Here is a 20,928-nt window from a genome sequence, read left to right on the forward strand (position 1 = left end):
TGTTGGCTAAGCAGTTTTCACGAATAAGTGAGAAGGAAAATACTAACTAAGAAAAATACAATAAAGAAGCTTCACAAGTAGGGGCAGAGGATAGAATTGAAGAGAAACAGAAAACCCCTACTGAAAAATTTGTATTAGGGGATAGAGTGTTGCTTAACACTCAGTCCACAAAGGTGTCCCCACAGTTGGTTGATCACTATATTGTGACTGGAATCCTTTCACGGGAACTCATAGAGGTCATCAAAGAGGAAACCGGAAGGAAATTCACAGTAAAGAAAGAAAAACTGAAGCACTGTGATCTTCAGTTTCCATAATCACAAAATGGAAGATGTCAAGCTAATGACAATAGAGAAGCGCTTGTTGGGAGACAACCTAACCGGAGGTAACTTTCTCTTTCCTTAGTATTTCAGTAAGAAAGTTAAGTAGATTTATATGTAGTGCAAGGAGCTAAGTTTGGTGTTACACACCAAAATAATTTTAAGGGAGAATGGAAAATCCTAAGTTTGGTGTTCCACCAAAATCTCATTTAAAAACACATTCTCACCTTCTGCATAATCAATGCCAGCTCTAAACACCAGAGAAACTACTTAACAATTATTCAGTTTTTGGTTTAAAGTCTGTTTTCTAGTTCATAGCTTACTTTTCTAGTTTATAGTATGTTTTCTTACTAAGAGCACATGTGGCTTTCTAGTACAACCTACTGCATAAGGCGAGGAACTAAGTTTGGTGTTCACACACTAATCTAAGTCTAAAAGCCTACAGACATTTATGCATGCTAACCATTTTAGAGTGCTTAGGGAACAAGCAACTTTCAAAGTTTATTGTAGGCAGTCACTTGAATCTAATGAAGGATTAAGCACCATCAACCAAAGAGACAAAGAGGGATGCAAAGATCAACAATGGTGCTGAGAAGGAGTGAAGCAAGTAAACTCCAACAACAGGTTGTATTGTTAAGTGACTGTCTTATATTCAAAACTGTTATGATTGAAAGTGATATTGTATCCCTGTTTAGTATAATTTCCTTGTAGTCAATAACTAAGATGTTTGGTATATCATAGCACCATATACTTAAAATTTTGCTTGCACCCATGGTTTGGAAAAATACAAATAGAAAACATTTCTTTGAAGAGAAGGATTGAGGAATCAAAAATTCATCTTGAGGTAAGCAAAAGATTAAGGGAAGTGGTGGTTCTGGTTGTATGAATGTGTATTGAGGTTGCATGTTTGTGAAAACCTGCATGGGAGCTCGTAGGCAGGAAATAGAGTTCAAAGAAGTATTGTGGAGATTCTCAAACATCTTTTGAGCCAAGAAGCAGCAAAAAAAAAAAAAAGAGAGAACATGGCCCAAGGCTCTGAGCATCAATTACTAGGCAGGAAAGAAGAAAGAAACAAGAACTCAAAGAGTTATTGTCCTAGTAAATGCTTGTGGTCGAAATGTGTCAAAGAGAGAGGCTTGAGCAAGTAAATCCTTTGGGGTGCTTTAACACCTAATACCTTAAAACCAACTGGTTTAGGAGTATTGATTGAAAGCTTATCTAAAGAGCCGCTTTGAGACATGACACTTAGAGTCAAGGCCAAAACACAGAAATCATAAGCTGCTTCAAGGTGATTATCTATAAAGAGATATCCACGGTATCATTTGGATGAAATTTCTAAGACCTAAGACTTCCAAGATGTGGGGACTAATAAACACTGAAGCCCTTACATAAACATATGATTCAAAGTTCACCCCACTGTCAATTAATCACTTCACTCACAAAGCATTACATGTCATTCTTCAATCTATTCTAATCTGGCAGAAATTTTGAGCATAAATTCTTTTCTTGCTTGGGGACAAGCAAGCTTTAAGTTTGGTGTTGTGATGACAAGTCATCTTAGCCTAGTTTCACTAGTCTTTATCTCTGTTTTCAATAGATTTTATGCACTTTCTTGAGCCATAAGCAAGCCATTTGGGTAGAATTTCATGTTTCCTTTGATTCAATCAACCATGGATGGATTGATGCATTTTCATGAGTTTTTATGCCATAATTGCTTAAATTTCAAGAAGAAGAAAAACTCTCATGATTATAGCATAGCTTTGATGTTTTTGGTTGATTGATGATAGGTGAAAAGAGCTTTGAAGAAGGATGAAGAAAGAAGGAATGGCAAAGAGCAAGAGAGGACAAAAAGCTTGAGCTAAAGCTTGCCTCAAGCTTTAGCTCAAACGTGAGGAAGAGCTTGCAACATTTCACCCAGGGAGGACAAAAAGCTTGAGCTAAAGCTTGCCTCAAGCTTTAGCTCAAACGTGAGGAAGAGCTTGCAACATTTCACCCAGGGAGGATAAAAAGCTTGAGCTAAAGCTTGCCTCAAGCTTTAGCTCAAATGTTGGCTTGCAAAAAGTTCATCCTGGAGGCCAAAAGCTTGCGCCAACATTTGCCTCAAGCTTTAGGTCAAACGTTGGCCACAAGCAGCAAGTAGAATTTCATCCTGGAGCAAGCAAAAGCTTGCGCCAACGTTTGACCTCAAGCTTGAGGTCAAACGTTGGCGCCATATTAGTAAGGAGGAGCACTTTGTTTGAAGCCTTGGATAAGCCAACGTTTGCGCCAACGTTTGCCTCAAACGTTGGGCCAAACGTTGGCCAAGAGAGATGCAATGAAGGAGCCACGTATGAGCTCACGTTTGACCTCAAACGTTGAGCCAAACGTGGATGGCAGCAAAGAAAGGCAATCTGCTAAAAAAAAGCTTGAGCCAAAGCTTGCCTCAAGCTTTGACTCAAGCTTAAATGGTTCATGACCCGGTTCACAAGTGGGTTTCTTCCTAACACCAAGAGCAATCAACGGAGGCTACTATCAACCCAATTCCATCAAGGCCAAGGCCCAAATTCAAGGCTTGAAGATCATTTGAAGAGAGTGTATAAATAGCTTAGAATTTAAGTTTTCAGGGAGCTTTTCCTTTTGGAGCTTTCCTTTTAGAATTTTTAATACTTACAGTAGAGAGCTCATCTTTACATTTGAGTTGTTGCTTTTAGAATTTGAGAGTTCTTGGGAAGGAGAATTGAATTCTCTTCCTCTGGGTTATTTTTGCTTTCTTTTCTACATACTTTGTTTGAGTCTTGGGTGTTGAGAATTGGGAAAATTCTATCTCAATCTCACCTTGAGATCTCTTGTTTACTTTTTTTGCACAATTGAATTTGAATTTCTCTTTACTGCTTCATCTTCTTTCTACTGCTTGATATTTACTTTTCTTGCAATTGAATTTTAAATTTGGATCTAGGAAGGCATCGAGATCTAGACTTGGTTATCTAGTCTCTTGGATCCTGAGATCTGGAGTTATCATTTTATTTTCTCTGTTGAATGCTTTTCAAGTTCATTTACATTTCCATTTTAGATCCGGTTCAATTCAAGTCATCTTCTACTCTTCAATGTGTTGATATTTGCTGTTCTTTTGTTTAATTTTTGCAATCCCACATCCCTGACCCATTTACAATTCAAGCCATTTACGTTTCTTGCACTCTAAGATTCTGCAATTTACATTTCTTGTGTTCTAAGTTTCTGCCATTTAATTTCTTGTTCTTTAAGATTCAGCACTTTTATTTTCTGTTCTCTTTAATTTCCTGCAATTTACCCTTCCCCTTTTACATTCCTTGCAATTTAGTTACTGCCAATTACAAATCAATCAACCACTAAACTAAAATTGCTCAATCCTTCAATCCCTGTGGGATCGACCTCACTCCCGTGAGTTTTATTACTTGATGCGACCCGGTGCACTTGCCGGTGAGTTTTGTGTCGGATCGTTTTCCGCACATCAACTAGATTGAGCAATTTTCTTTTGTTTCATTTATTTTGTTTTTGTCATTTACTTTCAGCCTCAGCCATTTTCATTTATTATTTCCTTTTTGTTTTAATCTCTTAGTTAATTCACAACTCTGTCAACTAATCCATTAACTGTTTGATAATTTGCTTCACTCACACTAACAGTAACCTTAACAAGAGTGATTTCTTCACTTTTCTCTTGCTTGTGTAATCTGTTGATTGTATGACAGGTAGAAGAAGACGTGCTTCAAACTCCTTTGAATCTGAACCTGAGAGGACCTTCCTTAGATTAAGGAGGGAAGCAAGAGGGAAGAGGGTCGTTGGTAGTGAGGAAGAAGAGGAGGATTTTGAGACAGACATGGAGGAGAACATGGAAAACCACTATGAGGAAGAGACACACAACCATGCCAGAGAAGGTCCAGCAGATCATGCTGGGCAGGAGAAAAGAGTTCTAGGCTCTTATATTAATCCAAATCTAGGAAACTGTGGAAGTAACATCCAACAACCAACCATACATGCCAATAACTTTGAACTGAAGCCCCAGCTTATCACCCTTGTCCAGAATAATTGTTCATTCAGAGGAAGCACCCAAGAAGACCCCAATCAATATTTAACCACCTTCCTAAGAATATGTGATACTGTGAAGTCTAATAGTGTGCATTCTGACACCTATAGATTGCTTTTGTTCCCTTTTTCACTTAGGGACAAAGCATCTAAATGGCTGGAATCCTTCCCGAAGGAGAGTTTAACATCCTGGAAAGATGTGGTAAACAAGTTCTTAGCAAGATTCTATCCTCCCCAAAAGATCAACAGGTTCAGAGCTGAGGTGCAAACCTTCAGGCAACAAGATGGTGAAACTCTCTATGAGGTATGGGAGATGTTTAAAGACTTAACAAGAAGGTGCCCACCATATATGTTCAATGAATGGGTACAACTACACATCTTCTATGAAGGGTTATCTTACGAATCAAAGAAGGCAGTAGACCACTCTTCCGGGGGATCTCTAAACAAGAAGAACACCATTAAAGAAGTCATAGATGTCATTGAGACTGTAGCTGAGAATTATTACTTCTATGCTTCTGAAAGGAGCAACACTCAAGAAGTAATAGAGTTGAACCATATGGATGCACTGCTGGCTCAAAACAAGATGACCACTAAGCAACTGGCTGACCTTTGATGCTACGATTTTAGGAAATTGCACGATCGGCAAAAATTCCTTCCGGCAAGTGCACCGGTTATCGTCAAGTAAAAACTCACAATAGAGTGAGGTCGAATCCCACAAGGATTGGTTGAGTGAGCAATTCGGATTAGAAGTGTGTTCTAGTTGAGCGGAATCAAAATTTAGATGAGAATTGCGGAATGTAAAATTGGCGGGAAACGTAAATGGCAAGAAATTGAAATTGCGGAATCTTAAATTGCATGAATTAAAGAGCGAGAAGCTAAATTGCTGAAATTAAAAAGGGATCGGGGTGATTGCATGAATTTAATTGCAAAATGTAAAGAGAAAGTGGTAAATCAGAAATGGGGAATTCATTGGGTTTCAGGAGATATTGAGATCTCCGAATCAAAACATTTTTATCCCTTCCTCAACCAATGCGTTCATTGAATTTTGCTTGGCAATCTTATATGATTGGATCCCAATCCCTTGGCTCACAAATTCTCTCTAAAAACAAACAAATTCCCAATCCCTTGGTTTAAATGTTCATAAGAAGAGATGACGCTCGATCACTGATTATACCACACAGTTTCATGAACCACAATTTGGTAGGATTACATGTCACAATATCCATCCAAACCCCAATCCAATTCACTGTGAGAAAGCTTCTCTAGCATGAATCCTCCATTCCTTTCCCAAGGTTCCGAAGGATTCCAATTATGGATAGTTTCTTTCCCAAGACAACTAACCAATGGAATTAGATCGAGAAGCTTTCTAACAAAAATTCAAGAGAAAAGATTGAAGAAGAAGATAAAAACTATTATTGATTCATTGAATTACAATAGAGCTCCCTAACCCAATGAAAGGGGGTTTAGTGAGTCATAGCTCTGAATTCAATTACAAAAAGTATGAAAACTAGAAAAATGATCCAAAGTCCTCTTACTAACTTAAATTCTATCCTATTTATACACTTTCTAAATTGAGCTTCTGTTGTGTTTCTTGGGCTTTGAGGCCTTTCCCTGATTTCCTTTTGCTTTGGGTTTATAATCCATAATCCCGATGAGGCTGCTGATCCAATTCTGTAACATTCATTGAGCCAACTTAGTGATAATCAAGTAATGACACATGACTCAACAAATTGAAATTCCAGACTCATCAATTCTTCAGGCCCAATCCCATAAACCATGATATTCAATTGGGTTTCATACCAGAGTACGTTTAAGTTAATGTTTGTGCTCAAATGCTAACTTAAACTGCAATATCTTTGGCCCAGAAACCTTTTCAATTAGTGGTGTTTAAGTTGCAGTTTAAGCTTAAACTGCAACTTAAACGTTGGACACTCCTGGAGGTGGTATAACTCAAGCACGTTTAAGCTTCAGTTTAAGGTTAAACTGAAGCTTAAACGTGGAAATGGAAGAAGGCAACCCTGGAGTGTGGAATTGTCGAACACGTTTAAGCTTCAGTTTAAGGTTAAACTGAAGCTTAAACATGGAAATGAAGAAAGCAACCCTGGAGTGTGGATTTTGGTCGAACACGTTTAAGCTTCAGTTTAAGGTTAAACTGAAGCTTAAACGTGGAAATGGAGAAAGCAACCCTGGAGTGTGGATTTTGGTCGAACACGTTTAAGCTCCAGTTTAAGGTTAAACTGGAGCTTAAACGTGGAAATGGCTCCCTGGTGCATTTCTCATTTCTGGCGTTTAACTTCCAGTTTAAGGTTAAACTGGAGGTTAAATGCCCCTTTCAGCTTTTCCTCAGCTTTCATGATTTTGGCGTTTAAGCTCCAGTTTAAGCTTAAACTGGAGCTTAAACTGGAGCTTAAACTGGAGCTTAAATTGGAGCTTAAACTCCACATGTGATATTCAAGCTTCCTTTATTGATTTTGTTGCTTCCTTGCCTAACCTCTTCTTCCCTGAAATCATCCAAACAACTACATCAAAGTCTTGCAAAATTTCATGAGAAATCTTCCATTCATAGCATTCAAGTAATATAACTAAAAACTCATGGAATTTGCATCAAAATCATACTGTTTGGATGGTTCATTGCTTTGTTATTCATTTAACCATTCTTGGTTACTTTAAGCTCAAGAAAATGCATAAAACAACTAAAACTAACAGAAAAATGCTAGTGAAACTAGCCTAAGATGCCTTGGCATCACAACACCAAACATAATACTTGCTTGTCCCTAAGAAAGTCCTGAGTTATTTGAGAAGAAAGTATGAAACAGAAAGTAATTACATTGGCTATATTAGCAAGCATTTAAAGTTCATCAGAAGGGTTTTATGCAGAAAGTTGCAGCATCACTTTTTCATTCTTATCAGGCAAGATTATCACTTTTTCATTGCATCCATCAAACACTGCTATGGCCTCTTGTTATTCTTATGTCCTTGGCACTTTTCCCTTCTTTGTTTTTCTTTTTCTTAGAGCTCCTTTGCTCCTTGTTTGCTCAGTGTCATGTGTTGCACAAGCCTTTGGCATTTTCTTTTTCTTATCAGTGCACTACACATATCCACTACAGGCATTTTAGTTCACATTTCTTCTTGAGACCTTGGTGCCCAGCACCTCTTTGTGTGACTAAATGTTTTGTATTTAGGTTGCTCTTGATAATGGACTTTTGGTTGATAATCCCGGGTTAGTTAACCCAAGTTACCAAGTGTTGAAACACTCCTCAGAACCTATTCATCCAAGCATATCCTTAATACATAAACACCACAGGCATTTGTCTCAGAAGTTCAAACCATTGGTGCCTAGCTTATTTTCTCAATTTTTTTTTGCTTTTTGGTTGCCCTTTTTCAGTGGCTTTTTCTTCTTCTTTTTCTTTCTTTTTCATGGCCAAAGACATTTATTCATCAAGATCCATAGACAGTATTCCAACTTCTACACAAAAATGATAATTCTACACTCAATTTCCAGTGATCTGACTAAACAATCAAGCATGCATACCACCACTTAATTCTACTTGATTTATCACTAATTGAGCCAAGTTACTTTTGTTCAAACTTTTCTTTTATTTTTGAAAACAGAACAAGCATGGCAAGCATTTGTTTAAGAAGGTGAAGTTATATCCAAACATCTAGGCATTCACTTTATTCAAAGCAGTAAACCAACACTCATACTAAAAACTTCACATTCCAGAAAGATTCAACAATTACAGTTTAAACCAGAACAAGCATGCTTTTGTTTGCCTTTTAAAGAATGGTCAAGGAACAACACCACCTTGTGAAATTTCTTGTTTTCTCTTTGTTGCTAGGAAACAATTTGATTTCTCCTTCTTCTCCTAGTTGTTGCTTCATGTTCTTTCTAAGATCCTTGTTTCCTTTCCTGCAAAGAGTGATGAAGTTGCTTGCTTCTCAAGCACTTGAATGGTTAGCTCAACTATGTATGGGCAAGTGTCTGAGTCTTAAGTTGGTGTGTGAACACCAAACTTAGTCTCCTACTTACTCCTCTGCTCTTTGAATCCTTGAATTCTCATTGGAATGAAGTTGCTGCTAAGGATTTTAAGCATTTCTGTGATTGCTTAGAATGGTTGTTCCTTTCATATAATTCAAAGGTTGTTGTGTTCAGTTGATCTGTATGGTGGAACACCAAACTTAGGGTCACACATTCCCCTTTGAATTATTGATCCACGAATTCATTGTTTGGTGTGAAACACCAAACTTAATTCTTTGCAATGCACCGAAACTACTTCACCTTTTTATTGAAATAAATAAAAGAAACAGCAAAGGAGTATTACCTTAGGTTGGGTTGCCTCCCAACAAGCGCTTCTTTAACGTCACTAGCTTGACGGTTGTCCCTTGTTAGGGTGGATTGTAGTGCTTGATGTCCTCTCCTCTCACTATGAAAACGTCCCCATTTGATTCCTTCATGATTTCCAAATGTTCCATAGAAAGAACTTTCCTGATTGTGAACACTTGAGGGAGCTGGGAAGGAATGGTTTTGAGGCCAGGTGGGATTGGCAGATAATGACTTGATATCACTTTATCTCCCGGAGAGAAACCTTCAGTGGGAATTTTCTTGTTTCTCCACCCTCTTGGCAATTTCTTTACAATTCTTCCCTCTCTCTTGAGGATTTCTTCATTGACCCTTATGCCAGGAGGATCCTTCTGATCTGTTTCTATTGATTCTTGTGGCTTTAACTCTTGCAATTCTTGTTTGCCTTCCAAGGACTGTTTCAGAGTTTCAGCTGCTGAATTGCTTTCCTCCAAACACAGATGGCTACTATCATCCTTAGGCTTTTCAGGTTCTGGTTCAGGCTCAGATGCAGGTTTGAAAACATGGAAAATGAGCTGTTCATCATGTATTCTCAAAATTAGCTCTCCTTGTTCTACATCTATGAGCGCTCTAGCAGTGGCTAGAAATGGCCTTCCCAGAATGATAGGGTGTAGGTAGCTTTCCTCCATGTCCAAAATGACAAAGTCTGTGGAGAAGAAATAATTTCCCACTTTCACCAGCACATTCTCAACTACCCCTTCAGCTTGCTTCTGAGTTTTGTCAGCCAGTTGTATGATTACATCAGTGGATCTCACCTCATTCAGTTGTAGCCTCTTCATAAGAGTCAGAGGCATCACATTTATGCTAGCTCCTAGATCACAGAATCCTCTGTCAATTTTTGTTTCCCCTATGATGCAGGGGATATGAAAACTTCCTGGGTCTGTTTTCTTAGAGACTATGTCCTTCTTGATGAGGGCACTGCATTCTTTGTTCATTATTACAGTTTGTCCTCCCTTCAAAACTCTTTTCTTGCTCAGCAATTCCTTCAAATACTTGATATGTGTAGGCATCTGCTGGAGAATCTCAAGAAAGGGAATATTGATATGGAGAGACTTAAATGTCTTTAAAAACCTTGAATATGTTTCCCCTTTTTCACCTCCTCCTAACCTCTGAGGAAATGGTGCTTTTGGTTGGTATGTTTCCAGCATGCCTTTATTTTGCAGTTCCTTGGCTTGCTCAGTTTCACTTTCCTGCTTAGCTTCTTCCACACCTTCCTTCAAGATTTCTGGCTCCTGTTCTGAGGGTCTGATTCCTTCTTCTTCTGAGACTTCCTTCAATATGGTGATGGCCTTGCATTCTTCCCATCTCACTCCCTTTTGTTCCCCTTTAGGATTCTTTTCTGTGTCACTAGGGAACACTACAGTTGACTTAGGGGCCTGTTGAGATAGCTCTCCTACTCGAGACTCCATCCTCTTGAGTTTTTCACCATGGTTCCTTAAGGTAGATCTCACATCATCCCTAAAGCTTTTCAACTCACTTATGTCCTGACCCATGTTTGCAAGCATTCCTTCTATCCTGTTTAATTGATCTTGAAATTGTTGGTTCGGATTAGGTTGGGCAGGTTGATTATTTTGGCCATGATATGGTGGTTGGGAGTAAGTGTTTTGTGTGGCTTGGTATGATCTTTGGTTGGAGTTTTGGTATGTGGAATTGTTATGTTGGTTGGGGTTGTAAGGTTTGTGGTTTTGTGGTTGGGTTTGCTGGTTTCCCCACCCAAAGTTTGGGTGGTTTTTCCAGCCTGGGTTGTAAGTGTTAGAATGTGGATCATATGGTTGCCTTTGTTGATTTCCCACATAGTTGGCCTCTTCCCAATCACCTCCTTCAATGCTTACCTCCTCTTGATCTTGTGTGTGTATTGCAGCCACTTGATTTGTTTCTAATTTCCTGGTGAGCTCTGCTAGTTGCTTGGCAAACACCTTATTTTGGGCTAGAATTGTATCAACATGGTTCAGCTCCATGACTCCCTTAGTGTTGTGTCTCTCTGAAGCATAGTAGTACTCATTCTCAGCCACTGTCTCAATCACTTCAATGGCTTCTTCCACAGTCTTTTTCCTGTTCAATGAACCTCCTGATGAATGGTCTACAGCCTTCCTTGATTCATAAGAAAGTCCATCATAGAAAATATGCAATTGCACCCAGTCATGGAACATGTCTGGTGGGCATTTCCTTGTCAAATCCTTGAACCTCTCCCATGCCTCGTAGAGAGTTTCACCATCTTGTTGTCTAAAAGTCTGAACCTCAGATCGAAGCCTATTGACCTTTTGTGGGGGGTAGAAACGTGCCAGAAACTTGCTTTCCACCTCATCCCAGGTTGTTAGGCTCCCCCTTGGGAATGATTCCAGCCACTTAGCTGCCTTGTCCCTAAGTGAAAATGGGAACAAGAGCAGTTTATAGGCATCTTCCTGGACTCCATTGGACTTCACAGTGTCGCAAATTCTCAGGAATTTTGTGAGATGTTGGTTTGGATCTTCATTAGCACTCCCACCAAATGAACAATGATTCTCCACCAGTGATATTAGCTGTGGTTTGAGTTCAAAATTGTTGGCCTGAATGGGTGGTTTCTGAATGCTGCTACCATAATTCCCAGAGGTTGGGTTTATGTATGAACCAAGAACCCTCCTCTCGGGAATGGCATTGTTTCCATAAGCTCTCACATGGTTGTGAACTTCTCTATCCATGTTGAGATCTAGAGCTTCCTCAAAATTGTCCTCAGATTCTCCTTCAGATTCTTCTTCTCCCAGTACTCTCTTCCCTCTTGCTTCCCTTCTAAGTTTATGAAGGGTCCTCTCTGGTTCGGTATATGGATGAGTTGATGTCTCTCCTCTCCTACCTGTCATACAAGAACACAGCACAGGCAACAAACAAGTGAAATACTCTTGGTTAATGGAAGAGTATGGTTAGAGCAGTTGAGGAATTAATTCAAATAGTTAGTGAGTCAGTGAGTTAGTTGCTTGAATTTAAAGGCATAAAGAAAGAAAGCAAGTAACAGAGTGCAGAAATTAAAATTCAACAAGTAACTTGAACTGAATAAACAAAACAAGAAAAATGCTCAATCTAGTTAACTTCCAATTTGAGAATTGTCAATCGAAAACCAATCCCCGGCAACGGCGCCATAAACTTGATGCTACGATTTTAGGAAATTGCACGATCGGCAAAAATTCCTTCCGACAAGTGCACCGGTTATCGTCAAGTAAAAACTCACAATAGAGTGAGGTCGAATCCCACAAGGATTGGTTGAGTGAGCAATTCGGATTAGAAGTGTGTTCTAGTTGAGCGGAATCAAAATTTAGATGAGAATTGCGGAATGTAAAATTGGCGGGAAACGTAAATGGCAAGAAATTGAAATTGCGGAATCTTAAATTGCATGAATTAAAGAGCGAGAAGCTAAATTGCTGAAATTAAAAAGGGATCGGGGTGATTGCATGAATTTAATTGCAGAATGTAAAGAGAAAGTGGTAGATCAGAAATGGGGAATTCATTGGGTTTCAGGAGATATTGAGATCTCCGAATCAAAACATTTTTATCCCTTCCTCAACCAATGCGTTCATTGAATTTTGCTTGGCAATCTTATATGATTGGATCCCAATCCCTTGGCTCACCAATTCTCTCTAAAAACAAACAAATTCCCAATCCCTTGGTTTAAATGTTCATAAGAAGAGATGACGCTCGATCACTGATTATACCACACAGTTTCATGAACCACAATTTGGTAGGATTACATGTCACAATATCCATCCAAACCCCAATCCAATTCACTGTGAGAAAGCTTCTCTAGCATGAATCCTCCATTCCTTTCCCAAGGTTCCGAAGGATTCCAATTATGGATAGTTTCTTTCCCAAGACAACTAACCAATGGAATTAGATCGAGAAGCTTTCTAACAAAAATTCAAGAGAAAAGATTGAAGAAGAAGATAAAAACTATTATTGATTCATTGAATTACAATAGAGCTCCCTAACCCAATGAAAGGGGGTTTAGTGAGTCATAGCTCTGAATTCAATTACAAAAAGTATGAAAACTAGAAAAATGATCCAAAGTCCTCTTACTAACTTAAATTCTATCCTATTTATACACTTTCTAAATTGAGCTTCTGTTGTGTTTCTTGGGCTTTGAGGCCTTTCCCTGATTTCATTTTGCTTTGGGTTTATGATCCATAATCCTGATGAGGCTGCTGATCCAATTCTGTAACATTCATTGAGCCAACTTAGTGATAATCAAGTAATGACACATGACTCAACAAATTGAAATTCCAGACTCCTCAATTCTTCAGGCCCAATCCCATAAACCATGATATTCAATTGGGTTTTATACCAGAGTACGTTTAAGTTAATGTTTGTGCTCAAATGCTAACTTAAACTGCAATATCTTTGGCCCAGAAACCTTTTCAATTAGTGGTGTTTAAGTTGCAATTTAAGCTTAAACTGCAACTTAAACGTTGGACACTCCTGGAGGTGGTATAACTTAAGCACGTTTAAGCTTCAGTTTAAGGTTAAACTGAAGCTTAAACGTGGAAATGGAAGAAGGCAACCCTGGAGTGTGGAATTGTCGAACACGTTTAAGCTTCAGTTTAAGGTTAAACTGAAGCTTAAACGTGGAAATGAAGAAAGCAACCTTGGAGTGTGGATTTTGGTCGAACACGTTTAAGCTTCAGTTTAAGGTTAAACTGAAGCTTAAACGTGGAAATGGAGAAGGCAACCCTGGAGTGTGGATTTTGGTCGAACACGTTTAAGCTCCAGTTTAAGGTTAAACTGGAGCTTAAACGTGGAAATGGCTCCCTAGTGCATTTCTCATTTCTGGCGTTTAACTTCCAGTTTAAGGTTAAACTGGAGGTTAAACGCCCCTTTCAGCTTTTCCTCAGCTTTCATAATTTTGGCGTTTAAGCTCCAGTTTAAGCTTAAACTGGAGCTTAAACTGGAGCTTAAACTCCACATGTGATATTCAAGCTTCCTTTATTGATTTTGTTGCTTCCTTGCCTAACCTCTTCTTCCCTGAAATCATCCAAACAACTGCATCAAAGTCTTGCAAAATTTCATGAGAAATCTTCCATTCATAGCATTCAAGTAATATAACTAAAAACTCATGGAATTTGCATCAAAATCATACTGTTTGGATGGTTCATTGCTTTGTTATTCATTTAACCATTCTTGGTTACTTTAAGCTCAAGAAAATGCATAAAACAACTAAAACTAACAGAAAAATGCTAGTGAAACTAGCCTAAGATGCCTTGGCATCAACCTTACCAAGCAGATGGAAAAGAACCAAGTTGCAGTAGTCACCACTTCACCAGCAGCTCAAGAAGGAGTAAATACAGAGGAAGGAGGTGACTGGAAACAGGCCAACTATGTTGGAAACTCACCCAGGCAATCCCATGATCCATACTCCAAAACCTACAAGCCTGGTTTGAAGAACCATCCAAACTTTGGGTGGAAAAACCAACAAGATCAAGGCCAAGATTATAGATGCCACAACCCCAGCAATAATGCAGCCTACCAACATTCCACACAGAGACCATATCAAAATCAAAATGGCCAATCTCAACACTCTAACCCCAATCCACCACCACCATCTGAAGATAGGCTCTCCAAAATTGAGGTTCTGCTTGAAGGAATATGTAAGGAAGTTGAAGATAGTAGAGTGTTCAGGGAAGAAGTGCGGTCCAATATGCAAAATCAAGATGCAGCCATCAATAAGCTTGTGACACATATCAGTTACTTATTCAAGCAAGTCCCCAGCCACATTGGTAACAATACTAGTGTAAACTCAAGGGTGGAGTGTCAGGCTATCATCCTCAGAAGTGGAAAGGCATTGAAAGAGACCACCAAGGAACCACAAGAGAAGGACATGGATGGAGAGGGGAGAGGGCAAGAAGAAATTCAAGCTCCTGCTCCTAACTCACATCAAGAAGAAGAAGTACTGAAGCCATATGCCCCAAAAGCCCCATACCCTCAGCAATTGAAGAAGAGTGAGGACGACAACCAATTCTCACGATTCTTAGAAGTTTTTAAAAGACTACAGATTAACATACCCTTCGCTGAAGCAATAGAGCAAATGCCGCTCTATGCTAAGTTTCTGAAGGAATTGATGACCAAGAAGAGAAGCTGGAGGAGCAAAGAGACTGTGGTACTAACCGAGGAATGTAGTCCCATCATTCAGCATAAGTTACCCCAGAAATTGAAGGACCCTGGGAGCTTCCAAATCCCTTGTATCAGAGGGGAAATCACAGTGGAAAAGGCTTTGTGTGATTTGGGAGCCAGTATAAATCTGATATCCTTAACAATGATGAGAAGAATATGGATTGAGGAGGCCAAACCAACAAGAATGGCCCTTCAATTGGCAGACATATCATTCAAGTTCCCTTATGGAGTAGTGGAAGACTTGTTGGTGAATGTGGGAGACTTTATCTTCCTAGCAGATTTTGTAGTGTTGGATATGGAGGAAGAAGCCAAGGCCTCTATCATCTTGGGATGGCCATTCTTGGCTACTGCTGGAGCCATCATCGATATCCAAAAGGGTGAACTTACTCTTAGGTTACATGATGCGAAGATGGTGTTCCACGTATTCAAAGCTATGAGCTATCCACTGGAATCACTGGGAGAATGTATGCGGTTGGATTTAGTGGAAGCTTTGGTACAAGAGACCTTTGAGGAGGAAGAACTTTAAGAGATAGCTGAAGAAGAAGAACCTGCATCTAATAAAGAAGTTGCAGCAGCTGAATCCGTTGCCCAGGGCGCATTAGAAGAAAAGAAGGGAGAAAAAGAAACACCCAAGCTTGAACTTAAAGCACTGCCACCTACCCTCAAATATACATATTTGGGGATAACAAAAGTTATCCAGTGATCATAAATTCAGCCCTCAGCCAAGAACAAGAGAAGGAATTACTCCAAGTACTGCAAAGACATAAAGACGCCATTGGATGAACCCTTGCTGACTTAAAGGGAATCAGTTCGACGATATGCATGCATAAGATACTGCTGGAAGATGATGCCGAACCCTCCATTCAACCCCAAAGAAGGCTGAATCCAGTTATGAAAGAGGTAGTGCAGAAGGAAGTCATGAAGCTGTGGCAGGGGGTAATTTACCCAATTTCGGATAGCCCATGGGTGAGCCCCATACAAATGGTCCCCAAGAAAGAAGGAATTACTGTAGTGCCCAATGAAAGGAACGAGCTCATCCTTACAAGAACCGTCACAGGATGGAGGATGTGCATTGATTACAGAAAACTTAATGAAGCTACAAGAAAAGACCACTTCCCACTCCCCTTCATGGACCAGATGCTTGAAAGGCTTGTAGGACATGCATACTATTGTTTTCTAGATGGTTATTCGAGATATAATCAAATAGTGGTTGATCCAAGAGACCAGGAGAAAACATCATTTACTTGTCCATATAGAGTGTTTGCCTATAGGCGCATGCCATTTAGACTGTGTAATGCGCCTGCAACTTTTCAACGCTGCATGCTTTCTATTTTCTCGGATATGATAGAGAAGTTCATTGAAGTCTTTATGGATGACTTTTTAGTATTCGGGGATTCCTTCCCTAACTGCCTAAACCACCTTGCTTTGGTATTGAAAAGATGTCAAGAGACCAATTTAGTTTTGAATTAGGAAAAGTGTCATTTTATGGTGACAGAAGGAATAGTCCTTGGTCATAAAGTTTCTAACCAAGGCATTGAGGTAGACATAGCTAAGGTGGAGCTAATTGAGAAATTACCTCCACCAAGTGATGTCAAGGCAATTAGGAGCCTTTTAGGACATGCTGGCTTTTACAGAAGATTTATTAAAGATTTTTCAAAAATAGCCAAGCTGTTAAGCAATCTTCTTGTGTCTGATGCACCATTTATCTTTGATCAGAAGTGCATGCTAGCATTTGAAAACTTGAAAAAGAGACTATCCTCAGCCCCTATCATTACCCCACCTGATTGGAGCTTGCCATTTGAGCTGATGTGTAATGCATCTGATTTTGCAGTTGGGGCAGTGTTAGGGCAGAGGAAAGATAATTTGGTGCTTGTCATATACTATGCCAGCAAAGACCTTAATGACACTCAAAGGAATTACACCACCATTGAAAAGGAATTGTTGACAATAGTTTCTGCATTTGACAAATTTAGATCATACCTCATTGGCTCTAAAGTGATTGTTTTCACTGATCACACAACACTTAAATATTTGTTTGCCAAGCAGGAACCAAAACCACGACTGATAAGATGGATCTTGTTGTTGCAGGAATTCAATATTGAGATCAGAGATAAAAAAGCAGTGGAGAACAAGGTAGCAGATCATCTATCCAAAATCCCTTGTGAGAAGGGTGGCACGCATGATGCAAGTGTAAATGAGTTCTTTCCAGATGAACAACTAATGTTGGTTCACAAGGCACCCTGGTTTGCAGACAGTGCCAATTTTAAAGCAACTGGGGAAGTGCCTCCAGGGATCAACAAATATCAAAGGAGGAAACTCGTTAATGATGCCAAATACTTCATTTGGGACGAGCCATATCTCTTCAAAAAATGTTCAGATGGAATACTTAGAAGATGCATCCCAGAGGAAGAAGGAAGAGAAGTCCTATGGAATTGCCATAGTTCCAGCTATGGAGGTCATTTTGGAGGAGAAAGAACTGCAGCGAAGGTACTGCAATGTGGATTCTTTTGGCCTACTATCTTCAAGGATGCATGGAACTGGTGGGGAGCTGCGATGAATGTCAAAGGGCTAGAAATCTACCCAAGAAAAATGAGATGCCACAGTAATTCATCTTAGAACTCGAACTATTTGATGTGTGGGGGATCAATTTCATGGGACCATTCCCGACCTCATATTCGAACAAGTATATTTTGGTGGCAGTGGACTATGTATCTAAGTGGGTGGAGGCCATGACAACCCCAACAAATGATAACAAGGTGGTCATAAACTTTCTTAGAAGGAATATCTTCAGCTGATTTGGAGTTCCACGAGCCCTCATCAGTGATGGAGGGAGTCATTTTTGCAATAGACCATTGGAGACTCTACTCCTAAGATATGGGATAAAGCATAAGGTTGCCACACCTTATCACCCCCAAACAAGTGGGCAAACAGAGATCTCAAACAGAGAGCTAAAAAGGATCTTAGAAAAGAATGTGGGAGCATCAAGAAATGACTGGTCGAAGAAGCTGGATGACGATCTTTGGGCCTATAGGACAGCCTTCAAAACACCAATTAGGATGTCCCCATATCAACTGGTGTATGGGAAGGCTTTCCACTTACCCTTGGAGCTGGAACACAAAGTTTTCTGGGCTCTCAAACTGTTAAACCTTGATAGTGCTGCTGCAAGTGAAAAAAGGATCCTGCAACTACAAGAGCTGGAGGAGTTCAGTTCTCAAGCCTATGAAAACACCAAGATCTATAAAGATAGAGCAAAGAAACAGCACGATCTCAACCTAGCACCAAGAAATTTCGAAGAAGGACAACAAGCACTCCTCTACAACTCCAAACTGAGACTCTTCCCTGGAAAACTCAAATCAAGGTGGTCAGTACCCTTTCTTGTCAGAAAGGTCTCACCTTATGGACAAATAGAAATCATGGATGAAAGCTCAAGGAGGACATTCACAGTGAACGGACAGAGGCTCAAACACTACCTGGGCAACATGGGGGAAAACCCCAAATTGAAGTATCATCTCAACTAATGGAGAAACCGTCGAGCTAGCGACGCTAAAAGAGTGCTTGTTGGGAGGCAGCCCAACCAAAGGTAGGTTTTTTTTCCTTGTTAATTCAATAAAAGAGTTAAGTGGATTTTCTGTATTGCAAGGAGCTAAGTTTGGTGTTCCATACCAAAATAATCCAGGGGTGAATGTGTAATTCTAAGTTTGGTGTTCCACTAAAGATTTCATTAAGAACACATTGTAACCCTCAGCATGACTAGTCACCAGCTTCAACCAATCCGGGAAATTACTTAACAATAGTTTAATTTTTAGTTCATAGTTGTTTTCTTAATAAAAGCACATGAGATTTTCTGCATGTATTCAATCTGCTATACTAGGCAAGGAACTAAGTTTGGTGTTCACACACCAAATTAAGTTCAGGAGTTCACAAGCGTACATGCATGCTAACTGTTTTTCAAGTGCTTTGGGAACAAGCAACGTCCAATAACTTTGCAGGAATTCAATCAATCTATTGGAAAAACGATGCACCATCACCCAAGGAAAGCTAGAAGGCACCACCAATAGGTTGTATTGTTACTTAACTCCATCTGCTTTGGAATGTTTAAATTGGAAGTTTGCATGTACCCCTGCTAGAGCTAGTTTATTATCATTATGAATTCTGTCTGTGTACTGTCTTTAATGCTCAATACGTGTTTACTAGCTAGGTTCCCTATTGCATCTTCATCCTGCTTAATTGTATGCTTGTCTTTTGAGCTGAATGAAAAGAAATGTTATGAAAGAAACAAGAGTTGAGTTCATATTATGAAATAAAGTCCCAATATTTGTGGCGTGGTAATTGATTAGCTAATTTGGTTCACCAACAAGGTATAAAGGGCAATTATGAATTTTGAATCATATGCTTGAAGCACATCCTATGAGACCAGCTAAATAACAAGATCCTAAAAAGAAAAATAAAAAGAAAAGTTAGAGTGTGAAAAAGAAAAAAAGAATAGGAAATAAGGCTAGGCACCAAGGGTTTGAATCTTGAGGCATGTGTCTGTGGTGCTCTTGTGCAAAGGATATGCTTGGATGAATAAGTTTTTAGGAGTGCCTTATTACTTGGTAACTTGGGTTAACTAACTCGGGATTATCAACTGAAAATCCACTATCAAGAGCAACCTTACCACAAAGTACTTAGTAACCCAAAGAGGTGCTGGACACCAAGGCCTTCAGAAAGAAAATAACAAACCATATGCCTGTGGTGTGTATGTGTGGAGGAGAGATTTAAGGGAGCAGGTCCTTAGGGGTATTTCAACACCTAGCACCTTGAACCAACTGGTTCAGGAATGTTAGCTGAAAGCTTATCTTAAAGAGTTACCCCCTCACAAAGCACTTAGCCTAAGAAAGTAATAACCCCTGAAAAAAAGGGAGAAGGATCAATGAATCAGGATCTCATAGGATGCAATCATGTGAGTGTTCAAGGGCATGATAAGGACCTGAAAACCAGCAAAGGCCTGAACCTAAGTTACTATGCATGAATCCCCATGAACCAAGGATCTAACTTCTATAATAAGGAGTTGTTTCTCTTATTCTTTCCTTCATCATCCTTATGTTTCAGTACTTGCTTAGGGACAAGCAAGCTTTAAGTTTGGTGTTGTGATGCTAGGGCATTTTGGCCAGTTTCACTAGCCTTTTCTTGACGTTTTTTAGATAGTTTCATGCATTTTCTTAGGTAATAAGAAAGTTTTGGATGAATATACACTTACATCTTGATTCAAGAAAACATTGTGAACTTTACATGATTTCATGAGAATAATGCATGAATTGAATGCCAATTTATATAGTGCAAGATCTTATAACCTGGAACAAAGCTTTGAGGAACCATGTTTGTTTGATTTTAGGACAAAGGAAGCATAGAAAAACCATGTTAGCAGCCACGTTAGTATCACTAACGTGATCATTAACGTGGAAAGGGAGCAAGCTTGCAACGTTAGCGGTATAGTTATCACCACTAACGCCCTCGAAAACCATCACAGCCCACATTAGTTGCCACGTTAGTTACATTAACGTGGGAACGAATGTGGAAGGAAGAGGAAGCTCCAACGTTAGTGGTAAAGTTAACATCACTAACGTTTCAAAGGCCACATATAACCACGTTAAGAGCCACGTCAATCCAGTTAACGTGAACTCTAACGTGGAATAAGAAGAGATCGCCAACGTTAGTGACACTAACTTTGTCACTAACGTTGGACCAGGCTAAGATTACCTACGTTAGTGGCCACGTTAAGGCCACTAACGTGAATGGTAACGTGTAGCAAGGGATGATATGCCAACGTTAGTGACACTAATCTTTATCACTAATGTTGGAGATTGCAAGCACACCCAGTTGGACCAGGCCAAGATTGCCTACGTTAGTGGTCACGTTAAGGCCACTAACGTGAATGGTAACGTGGAGCAAGGGATGATATGCCAACGTTAGTGACACTAACCTTTATCACTAACATTGGAAATGGCAAGCACACCCACATTAATGCCATTAACGTGAGGCACTAATGTAGAAGAGGGGGCGTTTTGTAGCGTTAGTGACAAAGGTGAGTGTCACTAATGC

General features: G+C 39.5%; 1 protein-coding gene and 1 non-coding gene across 2 annotated transcripts; both read left to right on the forward strand.

Moving 5' to 3' along the window:
• Nucleotides 1-10,863: 10,863 nt before the first annotated feature.
• Nucleotides 10,864-10,967, forward strand: LOC130964999 (small nucleolar RNA R71). Its single transcript, XR_009081059.1, has one exon. It is a non-coding gene; the product is annotated as a small nucleolar RNA R71 (small nucleolar RNA).
• A 2,993-nt stretch (nt 10,968-13,960) lies between these two features.
• LOC130962872 (uncharacterized) lies at nt 13,961-15,373 on the forward strand. The gene has a single exon (XM_057889031.1). The coding sequence runs from the start codon at nt 13,961-13,963 to the stop codon at nt 15,371-15,373; it is 1,413 nt and encodes a 470-aa protein (XP_057745014.1).
• Nucleotides 15,374-20,928: the final 5,555 nt, after the last annotated feature.

Source organism: Arachis stenosperma, chromosome 2 (assembly GCF_014773155.1).
Source record: "Arachis stenosperma cultivar V10309 chromosome 2, arast.V10309.gnm1.PFL2, whole genome shotgun sequence".
In the NCBI taxonomy this organism is placed as follows: Eukaryota; Viridiplantae; Streptophyta; class Magnoliopsida; order Fabales; family Fabaceae; genus Arachis; species Arachis stenosperma.